At 43.5% G+C, this 18722-nt stretch overlaps 1 protein-coding gene across 1 annotated transcript; it reads right to left on the bottom strand.

Annotated features, from left to right (window-relative positions):
* Positions 1-595: 595 nt before the first annotated feature.
* LOC311148262 (coiled-coil domain-containing protein 71-like) lies at positions 596-17422 on the bottom strand. The gene is made up of 2 exons (XM_084185163.1): positions 17335-17422; positions 596-2092 (listed from the first exon to the last, which is right to left on the bottom strand). The coding sequence occupies exon 2, from the start codon at positions 2044-2046 to the stop codon at positions 1249-1251; it is 798 nt and encodes a 265-aa protein (XP_084041289.1). The 5' UTR covers positions 2047-2092; positions 17335-17422; the 3' UTR covers positions 596-1248.
* Between the last annotated feature and the right edge of the window lie 1300 nt (positions 17423-18722).

Here is an 18722-nt window from a genome sequence, read left to right as displayed (position 1 = left end):
AATGTATAGGTCTCCCGAGTGACGCAGTGGTCTAAGGCACTGCATTGGAGTGCTAGCTGTGCCACTAGAGATACTGGTTCGAATCCAGGCTCCGGGAGACCCATGGGGCGGCGCAAAATTGGCCCAGCGTCGTCCAGGGTAGGGGAGGGAATGGCCGGCAATGATGTAGCTCAGTTGGTAGAGCATGGCGTTTGGCATGGGGTTTGATTCCTACGGGGGGGCCAGTATAAAAAAATTATGTATGCACTCACTAACTAACTGTAAGTCGCTCTGGATAAGAGCGTCTGCTAAATTACTAAAATGTATAGGACCTCCTAACTTTCAAAATCACACCATTTCAATGGACCCAATTATCCGAAATACAGTAATGACATGACTAGAAAGTGATATAAAATATCTGTATGTATATAGCCCTCCTGTAGCTCAGTTGGTAGAGCATGGCACTTGCAACGCCAGGGTTGTGGGTTCGATTCCCACGGGGGCCAGTATGAAAAATGTACGCACTAACTAAGTCGCTCTGGATAAGAGCGTCTGCTAAATGACTCAAATGTAAAATTCTAGCAAGTGAATGCTGCATAATTATACATGACATGGCTTCATTGTCAAAGATGTTTATATCATTTATAAAACAGATAAGAAAATTACATTTCATAAGGGTCCAATAGAAGAAAAAAAGTGTAAAAAGACAAATATACTGTAGGTACAACTCATATGGGGACATACATTGTGCCTCACCACACTTCTCCATTCCTTCCCTTATCAGTCAAGGGGTGACCTATACTATGTGCAGTGTTAAGACAAAACATAAAGCATATTTTTGGATGTTTAGGCAATACCCCAGTGTCCTCTTATGTAAACATATTAACATAAATATCATTTTTTCCAATCTCAGAAAAGTATCCCAAACAATCCCAATCCTCCCAAGCTGAGCACAGCTAATACAAAGCACTGTCTCGATATGAGATGCAACTAAAAATAAAATAAAAAAATAAAAAGGTTTAAAAATGTACATGGAGGACAAATGGACTAAGACTCTTGACGGCCGTTCACATTGGGTAGGCAATAAGTGGTCAAATCTATGACCGGTGACCTCGAAGGATCTTCTGGGCTTACCTCACCTCCTTGTCTGTGATCGAGTCATCAACCTTGATCACCTCAGGTTGTTCTGGCTCAGTCGGCGGTCTTCCTGCTCTTTGACCAGCCAGACCCCATTTCTGGGCCTCTTCACAGAGTTTGTCCTCAGCCTCATCAGTCCTTTTCCTTTTCTGGTCCCTCCAGCAAGGCATTCTGTTGCATTCCTTCAAAACCCGGTCGTTTTGCAGCATGGCAAGAACAGGGACTCCAATGATATTGACTGGGCAAGGCACAAAGTTCACTCTCCTCAAAGTTACTGATTTTGCGGAGTTTCCGGTACCTTCCAAATGCAGTGCTTGTGTCCCTGTTAGAGATGGTGGCCGATGAGAGTTCGGCACCGTTACCTCTTCTGACCACACCTGTGTGGAACTGCAGTCTCGCAGTGTGGCCTGTAGAGGGTCCAATAATGTTTGTCAGTCTTATGTATGACTGCATCTGGACAGGCCCAACAGCCAATTCTGGTGGTTTTGAGAGGACAGTCTGTTTGAGAGACTCCTTTGACAGATTTGTCAAAAGAATCTTGGGTTGATTCTTCAGGACAACTTTCGCTGCTGCACTTAACAAAGCATAGTTGATTTCTGTGTTCTTGCCCAGGGGTTTTCGACCTTTCTTTTTGCCAGTCTTTTTAACCTTTGAGGAAGCAATGTCCAGTGTACTCTGCGTCTTTACTACAGGCCTGAGTACTGAAGTACAAGACCTGTAACCATAAACATCTTTACTTTTAAGTACAGTAGGCTTGTGACCTTCATCTTTGAGTCCCTCAATAAAAGTGGCCAGTTCCTTTTCACTGTCGAAAAGGTCTTTTGACATAGGACTGAATGCCTTCAGGGTCTCCAGTAGAGTAGTTTGGCCAGCTGAGGTGAATCGCGACCATGACAGGACAACCTTCTCTGTCGCTTCCTTACAATTCATGGCATATACCGGTTAGCATTGGTGATACTCACGTCCGAGATCAGCCCTGTGGGAAAGAAAAGTAAAATAAACGTTACAAAATGTGTAGTGACATCGTACTAAACTTCAGTAAATCATTGACATTCAAAAACTTGGATATGGGACATTTCAGGTTGCTGATTAATTAGGCTAACACAACATTTGATTAAAAAGTACCACCACAGACAAAAGGCGAAACCCAGACACGTCACAGGGGGTATAAATCTGAAGCATCCGTTTAGAACTTCCACTCACCACCAAATATGGTGATGATCGGCAGTCCAGTGGCGGGAAGTGGGAGAAAATGGTTCTAGATTAAACTCGGCTGACATTCTTTTAATTCTCTCATCAAGGAAAGATTCAATCTCAACACCGCTTTCGGTTCCCCAAACTAGAATCTGTGCACTAAGTTATGTAGACTTGACCATTTGCCAAAATGTCAAAAAATGGCGTTGTTTAGAACGAGTGCACGGGTGTATTGAGTTATTGCACACGCGCACTTCAGAGTAGTAACGGAACTATGCAAATGCAGCCTAAAATACGGCAATAGGCTCTTGCTAGCTTGTGCTTAGTTCTGCCCACCTCCTTGATTATTTTGCCCATTGTGCTTCATTTGCTCCAATTGGAAACAACGGCGATGATATATCTTGGGTTAGTTACCAGCAATATTCCCTAATTTTTTCTAGCAATGAGCAAATTTCAGGTCTGCTGAGCGCAAACTTGAACGTTGTGAAAATTCAGTGCAACTTCCAGCGCGCATTTACTGTGAACACCGAGGCTTCACCCGCTTTAAGTTAGTTTCAGACAGTGGTCAAGTAGGCTTCTGTGGCTATTTGATTATAATGTAGTGGCCTACCATCAAAAACAATGGAGAAAATGCATCCCATAACATTTTAACATGGAAATAGCTGTTCTATCATTCAGCCTACAGTAGCAGTCAATGTGTGGTGTTCAATGCCTACTTTCCATGAGACTTTGAGGTGGGGGAAAAAATGCACGATTTGACATTAACCTGCTTATTCACTTGTCCTTCAGGCAAGGTGACTGAAAATGTTGTGTTCGACGCAAGAAACCACTTTACAAAATAAAATGCATTATTCCCATACCATTATACAGAGAATCAGACAAATTATGCTACCCTATGCCTATTAGCTACTTAGCTTATTCAAGCCGGTCTCAAAATACAACACTGGCCCTTTAAGACCCCAAAAAATAGCTTTTTACCCAACTCGCTTTGCAAAGATATCTAGAAAAGTACACGTTTTGTGCTCTTGTAGGACGCAATCACGCCCCCATTGCTGACTACAAATTATCTAACACTGGGCTAAAAACTCACTACCTAGCAAAGGATCTGAGCAAATCTGCACACGTGGCTACATGCAGCTCTCGCATGGATCTCAAAACAAGCGCATCTACTCACGACCGCTTATGCTGTAAACACAGTCCAGTTCAACGTGAATGGCACAGATCTATATATGGCAATGGGATATTTGCATATAGGCCGACTGAAGCTCTGATTGGTTCTGCCGCACCGGTCTGTGTAGAGTACGGGCTGAGTTGTGCATGTCAATGCAAAATCTCTTGTGTAGTTTGTTTTGCATACTAAGTCTAGCATAGTTCATTTTGCTTCGGTATGTTGCATTGAAAGTGGCTAATATGTTGATTCAATCATAAGGGGGAAAACTCTTGAATGTTGAGAAGTTCAATCTCGCGCTTCTGCCAGGCTTAGAGGGAACATCGGTTACCAGTATCTTTCAGAATCTTGCCGAAGAGAGCTCGACAGACTCTGAAATAAAGTTGATCCATCAGTGGGGGAAAAAGGCACAACCTTTTGCCCATTTAAGAGAAAAGCAATAAGGCTTTTATTAAAACACTATTTCCTCTTGCTCCTAGCCTAACATTTGGTTAGCAACATACACTTTGACGCTATATGGAGGCATGGGCGGTATACCATATTTTACACCACACACTGACCAGTTTGAGTTTTTACTTGACCTTCTAACAGTATTTAAATGTTTGGTTCGTTAAACGTGATACGCAACTCTGGCGAGTATAATGTCCATTTTGATAGTTTACTCTATATGCTATTTGAGCCATCTCCCTCTCCTCCTGCATGCCGCTAATCACACCAAGCCCTGCCCCGTTGCTCGACCACGGAGTCACAAGCACTTTCTTGCCGTTCACTCTGCATGGGCAGATGGATGCAACAATGTTGGTGACATGCTGCTTTCCACAAGCGTTCTAGAATTGCATTATTAGTTTGTGCATTACTGTTTGCTAGTTTGTCTTTTTTTAGCAAGGTGTTGCTAAGATAATTTGTGTTAGCCGCAAATTCCAAATCAATAGTTCGCACATTTAGCAAGCTAGCTAGCCAGCCAGATAAGAGTCAGCGCAAATGTAGCTAGTTAGCTAATACTGCCTGGTACCAGTGCTGGTGTAGGCCTAGATAAGCATGTCAGAGAGGAATATGCGAAGCATGAATATGTTGGCTAGCTAGCTACATGAAGTAAGAAAACATGTAATGTAACATCTAGGGTCACCTGGAAACACTGACCAACAGATTGGTTCCTACCCTGTCAATAATTCCTCACTGGCTTATTCATTTGTTATCACGTCAAAACAATGCATTCAAGGTGCTGCCCACTATATGAATTAGAATAATCATATTTCCATGAGTCCAACAGTTCACCAATTAACTAGGCCTAGATTTTTTGCCCATACAATGATGCGTGGCACAATGTGGAAATAAAAGTGCAGCAAATACAGAAATGAATGAACATTCTGAAAATATTTTTTTGGGAGTAGGATTCAACAGTATAAATGGAGAAAGTCCCATTGAAATCCCTTATAATGTATGTGTTGCCACTCCATGGTCATGAACTACTAAAGCATATTTAGAACATGTATTATTCAAAAATATAAAATACCGTCAAAAATCAGAAGAATATTGTGATATGATATTTTGTCCATGTCGCCCAGCCCTAGTATACATACCGTATACCGGGGTATTTGGAAATAGCCACGGGATGGTTTTTCCAATAACAGCAATACTGTTTAAACTATTTCCTTGAAGTTTTTCAATACATTTAAAATGTGTAGCTACTCAAGTAAAGTCCTGCAGGCAACTTGTGCAATACGTTAGGAGATAAAGCAGATTGCATTCATTTCACCTGTCACATTATGAAGCTTCCATTGTTCCCCAAAACAGTTGAGCCAGGCCTGTGTTTGTTTGTAAATAGCACAACGTGAGCAGGTCAGTTCACCTGTGTAGACAATGGTCGCTTTTTATATTGAAAGTCAGTTTTATTTTTTTGCTTCAGTGTTATCAGGGACATGCAACCTTCACAGAAAATGCATTAGTCCAACACATGTGGCAGAAAACGGCTTCATTGACAGAGGACAACAGAAGTGCAACACTATTTGGCTGGCAGCCACACAAGTAAATGAGCTTACAATAAAAAACAAAGCAGTATCTTTAGCAAAATGATGCATGGACATGTGGGGATCTATTCTCTTACAACTAGATGTGATGCCTAGCTTAGAAAGAATACATTAATGATTAAACATAATAGGTTTGTGCTGTACTGATATAGATTGTTTAACATAACAAGCTGTGATTAATGTGAGGAACCGTTAGGGGGTAGGCTGAGACAGACTTGTGACACACACACACTGCCTCTTTGTTAAACCGCTCAAGGACATGTGTTCTGCTACAATGAAGAAGAACAAACTATGTCTGAGGTTGCTGACTCGAGACAAGTTGTAAAGATAACAACTAATGCCCGGCAACAGTGAAGTGCCAAGGGGCTGGGACCAGCCTGTGCGCCATCGATAGGTTGGGTAAGTTTAAACCACACCCAGCCTCTAATCTGACAGGCCCAGCAGGGAGATGGGAACTCTCTCTGTCAGAGTATTTAAAGAAGAACTTATAACAATAGCTCAGTTCTCTGTCTGCCCTGCGTGGTGTTTCAGGGAGCCCGTATATACACGAACATCATATTTACCATTGAAGTGTTTGCATTAATTAAAATACTAGTCTATTTTAGAAGACGTGTATTGACTTTTTGTTCCTATACCAGATTTGAATTGATGCAACTTAACAGACATCATATTTCTAATGTTCATCACTGAAAGAATGTAGCCAGCTACATTTCTTAATGTTTTGCTTAAGTTCATCTTGGAGAAAAGTAGGCTGGCTACAGAGAAGTACCAGAGAAAAGTAGCTACACAGTCAGAGAGCAGTCTGCTGATAGAATGCCCAGTCGTGAATTCTCATCCGAGTGGAGAAGTAACTGAAGCACAACATTTGTCTGATGCTGAGCAGAAATTACAAGAAGCATTTTTGATCTGAGTTTACAAAAAGCATCAATAGATTTCTTACGCACTCTTTTTTTTTCCCAGTGTAAAAAATGTATTCTGCGTTAACTAGTGAGTTAAACTTAGTGGTCGCGTTATCTAAGTAAGTTACTGAATTAATAAAGGTGACTGGGCATCATATTTTGCAAGCTTTCTGCCGTGTTTGAGAAGTCAAAGCCCCTTGGATGAGTTCTGTACATCTGCCACCTTTTGATATGGTTGCATTTTTTCTGCTCTCTGTTCTAGGCCCATCTGCTCCTCCCCATCTTCTCTGAGCAGGCAGGCCTGTTGCCCTAGCAACTCCAGACACCCCGTGTATACATGCTATTTCAGAGCCAGTACGATTCTTCTTTCAGACAAGCATGCATCAAAACTTTGTTCATTTTTACAATGTCTCTCGTTCACATTTAATAGTAAATCTAAAAATATCTATATTATTTCGGTAGCTCCCACAGACACATAAAAAATTGAACTGGATTGCCTGTCTTTGCGCTCTTTAGCTAGCAGCCTCCATGGAAATTCACAATTTTGCTAATTTTGTTAGCATTCTGGTGTACTAAGCCAGTAATAACATAAATCCCGGGATGCGAGAAGGACGTATGAAAATCCGACATGTTATTGACTTTGACCAACTGCGGTCTATTGGTTAGAAAGATGGTTTTATACAGAGGGTGGTAGGTTAGGTAAGGGATGAAGTGTAAACCTATAGGAGGATAGCTCTCCACGACGAGGGATCAGCATGACAGCAGGCTGTTCAATACTGAGCCATACTGACTGACAAGTGGCGTGGATTGGTATAGCTAGGCTCAGTCCCACATAGTATGTTATCACTTATTTGGCTACATTATCAATAGCAAGGTTTCCGTTAGCCGGCAACTACCGATAACATTTTTTTAGTGAAAATGCTTTCATTAATGGAAATACCAGTCGATCTACAGTGCCTTCAGAAAGTATTCACACCCCTTGACTTTATCTAGACATGTGTTATCTTACAGCCTGAATTTAAAATTGATTAAATTTAGATTTGTCATCACTGGCCTACATCCAATAACCCATAATGTCAGTGGAATTATGTTTTTCTACATTTTTTACAAGTTAATAAAAAATGAAAAGCTGAAATGTCTTGAGTCAATAATAATTCAACACCTTTGTTATGGCAAGCCTAAATAAGTTCAGGAGTAAAAATGTGCTTAACAAGTCACATGGACTCACTCTGTGCAATAGAGTTAAACATGATTTTTGAATGACTACCTCATTCGGTACCCCACACACACACAATTATCTTTAAGGTCCCTCAGTCGAACAGTGAATTTCAAAACAGATCCTACCACAAAGACCAGGGAGGTTGTCGAATGCCTCGCAAAGGACACCTATTGGTAGATGGGTCAAAATAAAAACAAGCAGACTTTGGACATCCCTTTGAGCATGGTGAAGTTATTAATTACACTTTGGATGGTGTATCAATACACCCAGTCACTACAAAGATACAGGTGCCCTTCCAAACTCAGTTGCCGGAGAGGAAGGAAACCGCTCAGGGATTTCACCATCAGGCCAATGGTGACTTATACAGTTCTATAGTTTAATGTCTGTGACAGGAGAAAACTGAGGATGGATCACCAACATTGTAGTTACTCCACAATACTTACCTGAATGAACAGAGTGAAAAGGAAGCCCGTACAGAATAAAAATATTCCAAAACATGCACCCTGTTTGCAATACGGCACTAAAGTAAAACCACATTGGAAAAAATCCAATGTCACCGAGTACCACTTCATAACTTCAAGCGTGGTGGTGTTGTAGAAAATAACCACTATACTTTATTACAAATAAGGTCTTAGAGTTTTTGTTGCATCAAGAAGTGACTTTATTAAAATTTCAACAAAGCCGATACCAGTCTGCAGAGTGGCACACCGTTCTTCCTCTCTCACGTCACATTATATACCATCATCCCAACTCTTCTAGCTCTAAATCCCTCCCTCTTCAGTTTCCCGCTCTTTATCACTCCACACCCACTTCCTTTGTCCCCGAGGACGGCTGAACTATTACGCTAACCAATCACTCGCTCCCCTGTCTTGCACACACACTCATGTATAGTTTAAACATGACAAGGCCCTAAATTCTTGAATCATACACAAACCTCACCCCCTCATGCTGTAATCAATCAAGAAGATACCAAGGAGACAAAGGTCTAGCCCAAACTCTATTCAACCCTGGTGCCGCTCCCTTCACTGTGTTTGAAGAGAGAGACAAAAGGCCACAAGCTAGTTTCAGTCTCATCAGATAAGACAGCCATGGATTTAAGTAAGAGCAAGCAATCTGACCCTAGGGCAGATTCCCGCTCTACTCACCCACAGTGAAATTAAAATGACCCAATACAATTCCTGGCCCAGTTACAAAGAATTCTAACTTTATGCTCTTGATTAACCCAGTTCTACCTCATAGTCCATTAAACTCTACAGTTCATTAATAATAATAATTCACCACAGTGGCTGCATCATGTTATGGGTATGCTGGTCATCGGCAAGGACTAGGGAGGTTTTTGGGGGGCTAAACAAACTGTACAGAGCTAAGCACAGGCAAAATCCTAGAGGAAAACCTGGTTCTGCCTGCTTTCCAACAGAAACTGGGAGACAAATTCACCTTTCAGCAGGGCAATAACATAAAAACAAGGCCAAATACATTTTAGTAATTTAGCAGACGCTCTTATCCAGAGCATACGTTCATACTTTTCCCCCCGAAGGAATCGAACACACAACCCTGGCGTTGCAAGCGCTATGCTATACCAACTGAGCCACACTGGAATGGCTTGACAAGACGACATTGACGACATTTTACAGCCCTCTAACCAATTGTACTATTATGTGTGTTTTCCCGCATTATTTGTAATTTATTTTGTACATAATGTTTCTGCCATCGTCTCTTATAACCAAAAAGTGCTTCTGGATATCAGGACAGCGATTACTCACCTCGTATTGGACGAAGATTTTTTCTTCAACGATGCGGCCACGAAGGATATCCTACAGACACCCGACAAGGCCTAAAACCCTGTCATTCGCATGTGAAAGAGAGATATCGTGGACGTAGGCCGGGGTGCCTTGTAAGGATCCAACAGCGAGCGAGTAAACTGCCTCTCCCATCAACCCTATTAGCCAATCTTCAATCATTTGAGAATAAATTGGATGACCTAAGATTACGGTTATCCTACCAACGGGACATTAAAAACTGTAATATCTTATGTTTCACCGAGTCGTGGCTGAACGACGACATGGACAACATACAGCTAGCGGGCTATACGCTACATCAGCAGGATAGAACGGCTGACTCCGGTAAGACAAGGGGTGGCGGTCTGTGTATATTTGTAAACAACAGCTGGTGCACAAAATCAAATACTAAGGAAGTCTCGAGGTTTTGCTCGCCTGAGGTAGAGTATCTTATGATAAGCTGTAGACCACACTATTTACCAAGAGAGTTTATCATCTATATTTTTCATAGCTGTCTATTTACCACCACAAACCAATGCTGGCATTAAGATTGTACTGAATGAGCTGTATAAGGCCACAAGTGAACAGGAAAATGCTCATCCAGAGGCAGCTCTCCTAGTGGCTGGGGACTTTAATGCAGGGAAACTTAAATCCGTTCTACCTCATTTCTACCAGCATGTTAAATGTGCAACCAGAGGAAGAAAAAAAAGAAAAAACTCTAGACCACCTTTACTCCACACACAGAGACGCATACAAAGCTCTCCCTCGCCCTCCATTTGGCAAATCTGACCATAACTCTATCCTCCTGATTCCTGCTTATAAGCAAAAACTAAAGCAGGAAGCGCCAGTGACTTGGTTAATAAAAAAAAAGTGGTCAGATGACGCAGATGCTAAGCTACAGGACTGTTTTGCTAGCACAGACTGGAACATGTTCCGGGATTCTTCAGATAGCATTGAGGAGTACACCACATCAGTCACTGGCTTCATCAATAAGTGCATTGATGATGACGTCCCCACAGTGACTGTACGTACATACCCCAACCAGAAGCCATGGATTACAGGAAACATCCGCACTGAGCTAAAGGGTAGAGCTGCGCTTTCAAGGAGCGGGATTCTGACCCGGACGCTTATACGAAATCCCACTATGCCCTCCGACGAACCATCAAACAGGCAAAGAGTCAATACAGGACTAAGATTGAATCGTACTACACCGGCTCTGACGCTCGTCGGATGTGGCAGGGCTTGAAAACTATTGCAGACTACAAAAGGGAAGCACAGCCGCGAGCTGCCCAGTGACAAGCCTACGAGCTAAACCACTTCTATACTCGCTTCGAGAGCACCAGCTGTTCCGGATGACTATGTGATCCCGCTCTCCGTAGACGATGTGAGTAAGACTTTTAAGCAGGTCAACATTCACAAGGCCGCAGGGCCAGACGGATTACCAGGACATGTACTCCGAGCATGTGCTGACCAACTGGCAAGTGTCTTCACTGACATTTTCAACATGTCCCTGACTGAGTCTGTAATACCAACATGTTTCAAGCAGACCACCATAGTCCCCGTGCCCAAGGACACTAAGATAACCTGCCAAATGACTACCAACCCGTAGCACTGACGTCTGTAGCCATGAAGTGCTTTGAAAGGCTGGTCATGGCTCACATCAACACCATTATCCCAGAAACCCTAGACCCACTCCAATTTGCATACCGCCCCAACAGATCCACAGATGATGCAATCTCTATTGCACTCCACACTGCCCTTTCCCACCTGGACAAGAGGAACACCTACGTGAGAATGCTATTCATTGACTACAGCTCAGCATTCAACACCATAGTGCCCTCAAAGCTCATCACTAAGCTAAGGATCCTGGGACTAAACACCTCCCTCTCCAACTGGATCCTGGACTTCCTGACAGGCCGCCCCCAGGTGGTAAGGGTAGGTAACAACACATCTGCCACACTGATCCTCAACACGGGGGCCCCTCAGTGGTGCGTGCTCAGTCCCCTCCTGTACTCCCTGTTCACCCACGACTGCATGGCCAGGCACGACTCCAACACCATCATTAAATTTGCCGATGACACAACAGTGGTAGGCCTGATCACCGACAACGATGAGACAGCCTATAGGGAGGAGGTCAGAGACCTGGCCGTGTGGTGCCAGGATTACAACCTCTCCCTCAACGTGACCAAGACAAAGGAGATTATTGTGGACTACAGGAAAAAAAAGAGGACTGAGCACGCCCCCATTCTCATCGACGGGGCTGTAGTGGAGCAGGTTGAGAGCTTCAAGTTCCTTGGTGTCCACATCACCAACAAACTATCATGGTCCAAACACACCAAGACAGTCGTGAAGAGGGCACGACAAAGCCTATTCCCCCTAAGGAGACTGAAAAGATTTGGCATGGGTCCTCAGATTCTCAAAAAATTCTACAGCTGCACCATCGAGAGCATCCTGACTGGTTGCATCACCGCCTGGTACGGCAACTGCTTGGCCTCTGACCGCAAGGCACTACAGAGGGTAGTGCGTACGGCCCAGTACATCACTGGGGCCAAGTTTCCTGCCATCCAGGACCTCTATACCAGGCAGTGTCAGAGGAAGGCCCTAAAAATTGTCAGAGACTCCAGCCACCCTAGTCATAGACTGTTCTCTGCTACCGCACGGCAAGCGGTACCGGGGCGCCAAGTCTAGGTCTTTTGCACTGCCCCCCCACCATATGTTTACGCTGCTGCTACTCTGTTAATTATTTATGCATAATCACTTTAACTCTACCCACATGTACATATTACTTCAACTAGCCAGTGCCCCCGCACATTGACTCTGCACCAGTACCACCCTGTATATATAGACTCCCTACTGTTATTTTATTTTACTTCCTCTTTTTTTCTCTCAACAATTGTTGTTGTTTTATTTTACTTTTTTATTAAAAATAAATGCACTGTTGGTTAAGGGCTGTAAGTAAGCATTTAACTGTAATGTCTGCACCTGTTCTATTCGGCGCATGTGGCCAATAAAATTTGATTTGATTGTTCCCGAGTAGCCTAGTTACAGTTGACTTAAAATCTGCTTGGAAATCTATGGCAAGACTTGAAACGGTCTGTCTTGCAATGAACAACCACCAACTTGACAGAGCTTGAAGAGATTTTAAAAGAATAATGCGCAAATACTGTACAATCCAGGTGTGCAAAGCTCTTGGAGACTTACCCAGAAATACTCACAAGCAGGTGATTCTAACATTTGACTCAGGGGTGTGAATACTTCTGTAAATGAGATATTTCATTTCCAAAAAAGTTGCAGATTACTAAAAACATGTTCACTGTCATTACAGGGTATTTTGTGTAGATGGATGAGAAAAAAAATCAATTTAAATCAATTTTGAATTCGGGCTGTAACAAGAAAATGTGGAATAAGTCAAGGGGTATGAATATTTTCTGAAGGTACTGTAAATACATTTGACCACCATGCTTATCGGTCTATAGGTTAATATGCATAATATAGTTAATAAAATTGGCCTGTATTTGTTAGTCATCGTGTATCTTATTTATCCAACTATGACATGTGCACAGCATACAGAGCCTATTTTGAGCGTAATTTCTCCTGTAGCTCCTCAGTTGGTTGCTGCTGGAGAAAAGAACGGTGCTTTTACATGGCTATTCATTGCCCAACAATTCCAAAATGCAATCGCGTGTTAAAAGCAGGAGGAGTGCCTCTCATAGCCTATAGGCCAATGCAGCGATAGGCCTAGAACTTCCATTGCTCTTTCACACCGAGGATTGGTGATTAGAGGGGGAGATTGGTCTAAATATTTTTCTAATAGCTTACTGTGAGGAAATATAGTTTTAATGGATCACTAGCAATGGATGTTAAACACACCTACATTTCCGCGCAGCAGGCCAGGTACTCCTATGCTTGCTCAGGCGCACCATTATCAGGACAGAGAAACCAGACATGCTCATTGCTCACATTGAGCACTCCAAACAAGAACGAAAATATTTACAAATCTCAAATGATGGTTATGAAGTAAACCAAAACTTGTTTCTCACAAGTGTAGTAGGCTGTGAACTCTAAACGTTTCCAGAATGGTAAATGACCAACAAATACATTAACAGAATTTAAATGTAACCAAATGACTGGGATTAACGGTACAAATGTACTACTGGTGACATGTAAACGGGATATTATTTTTTTTATCGATCAAAAGGGCAAACAATTCACACATTGATTGCACAAGAATTGGCAGGAGACAGCTGAGCCATTCTGGAGGGAGACTCGCCTAGATCCTCGCCACACACCCCTCCCCTTCTTGTCTCAACATTTTATACTATACTCAGGACACATCATCTTTACACAAACTCAGCAAAAAAAGAAACGTCCCTGTACTCTGGAGCGGGATCGATTTGGAGGTGGAGGGTCCATCATGGTCTGGGGCAGTGTGTCACAGCATTATCGGACTGAATTTATTGTCATTGCAGGCAATCTCAACGCTGTGCGTTACAGGGAAGATATCCTCCCTAATGTGGTACCCTTCCTGCAGGCTCATCCTGACATGACCCTCCAGCATGGCAATGCCACCAGCCATACTACTTGTTCTGTGCGTAATTTCCTGCAAGACAGGAATGTCAGTGTTCTGCCATGGCCAGCGAAGATCCCGGATCTCAATCCCATTGAGCACGTCTGGGACCTGTCGGATCGGAGGGTGAGGGCTAGGGCCATTCCTGGGTGAGGGCTAGGGCCATGGACTGCACCACATTTGCCAGTTCTTGCTGAGATGTTACCCCACTCTTCCACCAAAGCACCAGTAAGTTCCAAGACATTTCTGGGGGGGAATGGCCCTAGCCCTCACCCTCCGATCCAACAGGTCCCAGACGTGCTCAATGGGATTGAGATCCGGGCTCGTCGCTGGCCATGGAAGAACACTGACATTCCGGTCTTGCAGGAATTCACGCACAGAACGAGCAGTATGGCTGGTGTCATTGTCATGCTGGAGGGTCATGTCAGGATGAGCCTGCAGGAAGCGTACCACATGAGGGAGGAGGATGTCTTCCCTGTAACGCATAGCGTTGAGATTGCCTGCAATGACAATAAGCTCAATCCGATGATGCTGTGACACACCACCCCCAGACCATGACGGACCCTCCACCTCCAAATCGATCCCGCTCCAGAGTACAGGCCTCAGTGTAACGCTCATTCCTTCAACAATAAACGCGAATCCGATCATCACCCCTGGTGAGACTAAACCGTGACTAGTCAGTGAAGAGCACTTTTTGCCAGTCCTGTCTGGTCCAGCGACAGCGAGTTTGTGCCCATAGGAGACATTGTTGCCGGTGATGTCTGGTGAGGACCTGCCTTACAACAGGCCTACAAGCCCTCAGTCCAGCCTCTCTCAGCCTATTGCGGACAGTCTGAGCACTAATGGAGGGATTGTACATTCCTGGTGTAACTCGGGCAGTTGTTGTTGCCATCCTGTACCTGTCCCGCAGGTGTGATGTTTGGATGTACCGATCCTGTGCAGGTGTTGTTACACGTGGTCTGCCACTGCGAGGACGATCAGCTGTCCGTCCTGTCTCCCCGTAGAGCGGTCTTCGGCGTCTCACAGTACGGAACATTGCAATTTATTGCCCTGGCCACATCTGCAGTCCTCATGCCTCCTTGCAGCATGCCTAAGGCACGTTCACGCAGATGAGCAGGGATCCTGGGCATCTTTCTTTTGGTGTTTTTCAGAGTCAGTAGAAATGTCTCTTTAGTGTCCCAAGTTTTCATAACTGTGACCTTAATTGCCTATCGTCTGTAAGCTGTTGGTGTCTTAACGACCGTTCCACAGGTGCATGTTCATTGAACAAGCATGGGAAACAGTGTTTAAACCCTTTACAATGAAGGTCTGTGAAGTTATTTGGATTTTTTACTAATTTTCTTTGAAAAGCCTGCCTTCTTGGATGGGAACAAGGAAGAATGGCTCCCGTCAAATATGTGTATAACTAACCCAAGATAAACCCCTGCCTGTCGTTTCCAATGGGAACAAATTAGTCATAGTGAGCAGAACAAGCAAGGAGGGAGAAGGGCCAAGCACGAGCTAGCGAGATCCCATTTGCGCGTTATAGCATGTATTTGCATATTTCCGTTAGGGACCACCTACTCTGAAGTGCGCAATAACGCAATTCGCCCATGCACTCCTAAACATTGCAATTTTTGGAAACCTTGGCAAAGAGTGAAGTCTACTAAACTTAGTCCACTGTTCGTAAAAAATAGTTTTCGGAACAGTTAACTGTATTGAGATCAAATGTTTAATTGATGAGAACATTTTTGCAGAATGTCGGCCAAAATTCTCCCACTGCAGGCCACTGGGCTTCCTCTCACCACCATATTTGGTAGTGAGTGGAAAACCCAAGCAGATGCTTCACACTTATCATCCAGTGAAATATCTGTGCTGTAGTCTTTACAAAGCTAGGCAAAATGCGTCAACCTAGATATCCTGCAATGTCCTGGCAGATAGGAAACTCGTTGAGACATGTCCCTTGGCTTTATTGAACAATGACAACCATATCTACTCACGTGATTGTGCAATTGGCGAAACACAAAGGCCACAATAATTACTACAAAACATGACTCCATGATTACTTTAATTTTTTTTATCAGACAGCAGGCTCAATCAACCAATGACATCATTGGTTTTACTCGCCCGGTGCAAAAATACAGCTATAAATGTCTGAAACACTCTCTCATCACTCAGTTATGAGGGAGACAGGAAAAACGCTATAAATAAAAATTCCATTACAATTTTCGGACAATTTAGGATGTCGCACACACTTGGCTGAACACGGTGTGCAACTTCCTAAGTTGTCCGAAAATGCTGGTGGAAAATACTATTTTATTAAAAGGGATACTTCATCGCATTTGTTTTATTACCACAGTACACATTTTTCCAGTTTCCCCCCCCCCAACGGCTCGCCATAAATGCTAGTTAAGGAGGGAAATTATGCCTTTGTAGCCTGAACGGAGAATGCTTATGTATGAGCCGGCCCATGGCACACGACTGTATTACCGGGAATGCACTTCAACCCCTAGGCGATAGTGCAGATCTAGCGGCAACTATGGACTGCCTAGGCTACATGCGTTTTTGTCCCATCCCCCTCCAGCAAGGTATTATTCGGCAAACACTTTTCACGCCACTTCGAAAAGTGACTTTTCCGCAGCAGGTTAGGAAATTGAACGTAGCAGGTTAGGAGACAGAGGTTAAGGTTATGAAAAGAGTTCGAGGTAGCTAAAATGCAATCCTAACCTGCTACGAAAATCACTCCGTATAGTAGTTGCGTGGAAAGAGTGTGTGCCGGCATTATTCTGCACCTTGAGTGTAGGGTGTGTGTCACAATAACTTTTAACCACTTTTGTAGTGAAATATTTTTACACAACCAACCATTTCATGGTTGTGTTTTTGTTCTACCTAGGGTAGCTACGTTAGGGGCATCTAAAAATGTGTGGAGGCCTTGTCACTACGCACTAGCCTATAAACCTTCTTGCGATATAAAACAGACTTGAATTCAGTCACATTAGCTAGTTAGATAAGTAGATGCCCCTGTCCTCATTCGATGATTTGAGTAGTTAACTAGTCATCACTCCCAACAGCGAGAAAAGGCAACAACATTAGCTACAAACAAAGTAGATAGCCGGTTATCAGCATTGTTCGCCTGGCCAGAGCAGAGGCAGTGCATTTGAAACACGAGTCGACGTAGATAACGTTAGCTAGCTAGTTAGCCGTTTCGTTTGAAGCCAGACAAAAAAAAAATGCCTTGACAAATTCCTGACTCGAGGAACAAGAGAACACAATACTGTATTGACAAACCGGCGGGTAACGTTAGTTAAAGCCAACTAGCTATTTAAACACCAATGCCACCATGGCTTGCTATCCTTTCCCCCCACATCATAGTTTGTGTAACGTTACCTTCTTGTGCAAACCGCTGTTCCCTTGCGCCACTCAGCAGCGCCGATAACTCCAATCAAATTCTAACAGAGCCACACTTTCTTCATACAAACATTAAAGGGAACAGCACTCAAGTCTTCCTCAAATACTGCTTTGACAGCTAGAAATCTAGTCAAGCCTTGTCCAAAGTAAAATGGCAACTGATGGGGGTGTTTTAAGAACTGAAAGAGAAGACGGGCGGAGTTTCGTCTAGAAAAAAAGAGGGACGGCCCTTTGAGCTAAGGCGCGCCCATTGTTCTTCTTCTTTGGTATAATGGCGTTCCCACATTTATTTGTGCATGCCGCCACCTACTATACGGTAGTATGTGATCGTTACATTTTTTGATACAAAAATAAAAAGGATGGGGGAAAGGAACATTTTTGACCTAACATGCTGACCACACCGTGCGCGAGCATTGCAAAATAAATGTACACATACATGTTATTTAATCATTGCACCCACACTGCTCACGAGCGTCAAGGACCATCTGCATGGCTAGGCCCTAAAATAGAACTTGGTTCAATGTGTGACGCTCAACGTGCCGCAAGTCCTGCCTCTCCCATCTCCTCATTGGTTTTTAGAAGCATATACCCACGTGGGTGATTGAAAGATGAACTGAGGTCCACACTCTAGTCCAGTTGGTGGTGGTAATGCATCTTAAAGTTGGTTGCCAACCGACACATAAAGTCCAAAGAAGATGAAGAAGCCTGAACTTGGTTTACCGTTTTATCTGTCGATGAATTGTTGGAGTAGAGGACCTTGTGCAGTTCAGGTAAATTAACAACCCAATGTTTATATCCCAGGACAAATTAGCTAGCAACAGCAAGCTAGCTAGCTAAATTGGCATAAATGTTTAATGCTTTTCGACGTGTCCCCAAGTTAATATAGTTGGTTCAGAGTTCGTTTAGATATTTCAACCTGCGTGTCCTGATCGTGTGTGGGAGGAAAACATCTGCATGCGCGCGATGGCTAACGCACGCGTGCGTGTGGTCTGGTCAGCATGTAACTTATCCTACACCAGGCCGACGGCCTGGGAAGACGGGACTGCAGTAAACCTCATAAACCCAAGCACTTCTCTGCAGCTACCACCACATCTATTGTCTGTGATTTACATTTCTGCGGTACAGTTGATAACCATGGCAATGAATGCTAAGAACCCAACCTTACTTATGCACAAATTCTTATCAATCTGTATTGGCCTAGGCCTACTACTCACCTGTGACGAGGTGTGAAAGAAGGAGTCAGGCACAGGAGGTAAAATACCGAAGTCCAGAGTTTAATCCGTTTGCATAAATCAAACGCCCAAGCGTCAAACGAAACTGTACAAGGGAAAACATCCACCTTGGCAATAACACAGTGAAATGTAGCT

This window comes from Coregonus lavaretus (assembly GCF_964263955.1).
Source record: "Coregonus lavaretus genome assembly, chromosome: 20".
Classification (NCBI taxonomy): domain Eukaryota; kingdom Metazoa; phylum Chordata; class Actinopteri; order Salmoniformes; family Salmonidae; genus Coregonus; species Coregonus lavaretus.
The sequence above is the reverse complement of the archived record's forward strand: the minus strand, read 5'-3'. Positions and strand labels throughout refer to the sequence as shown.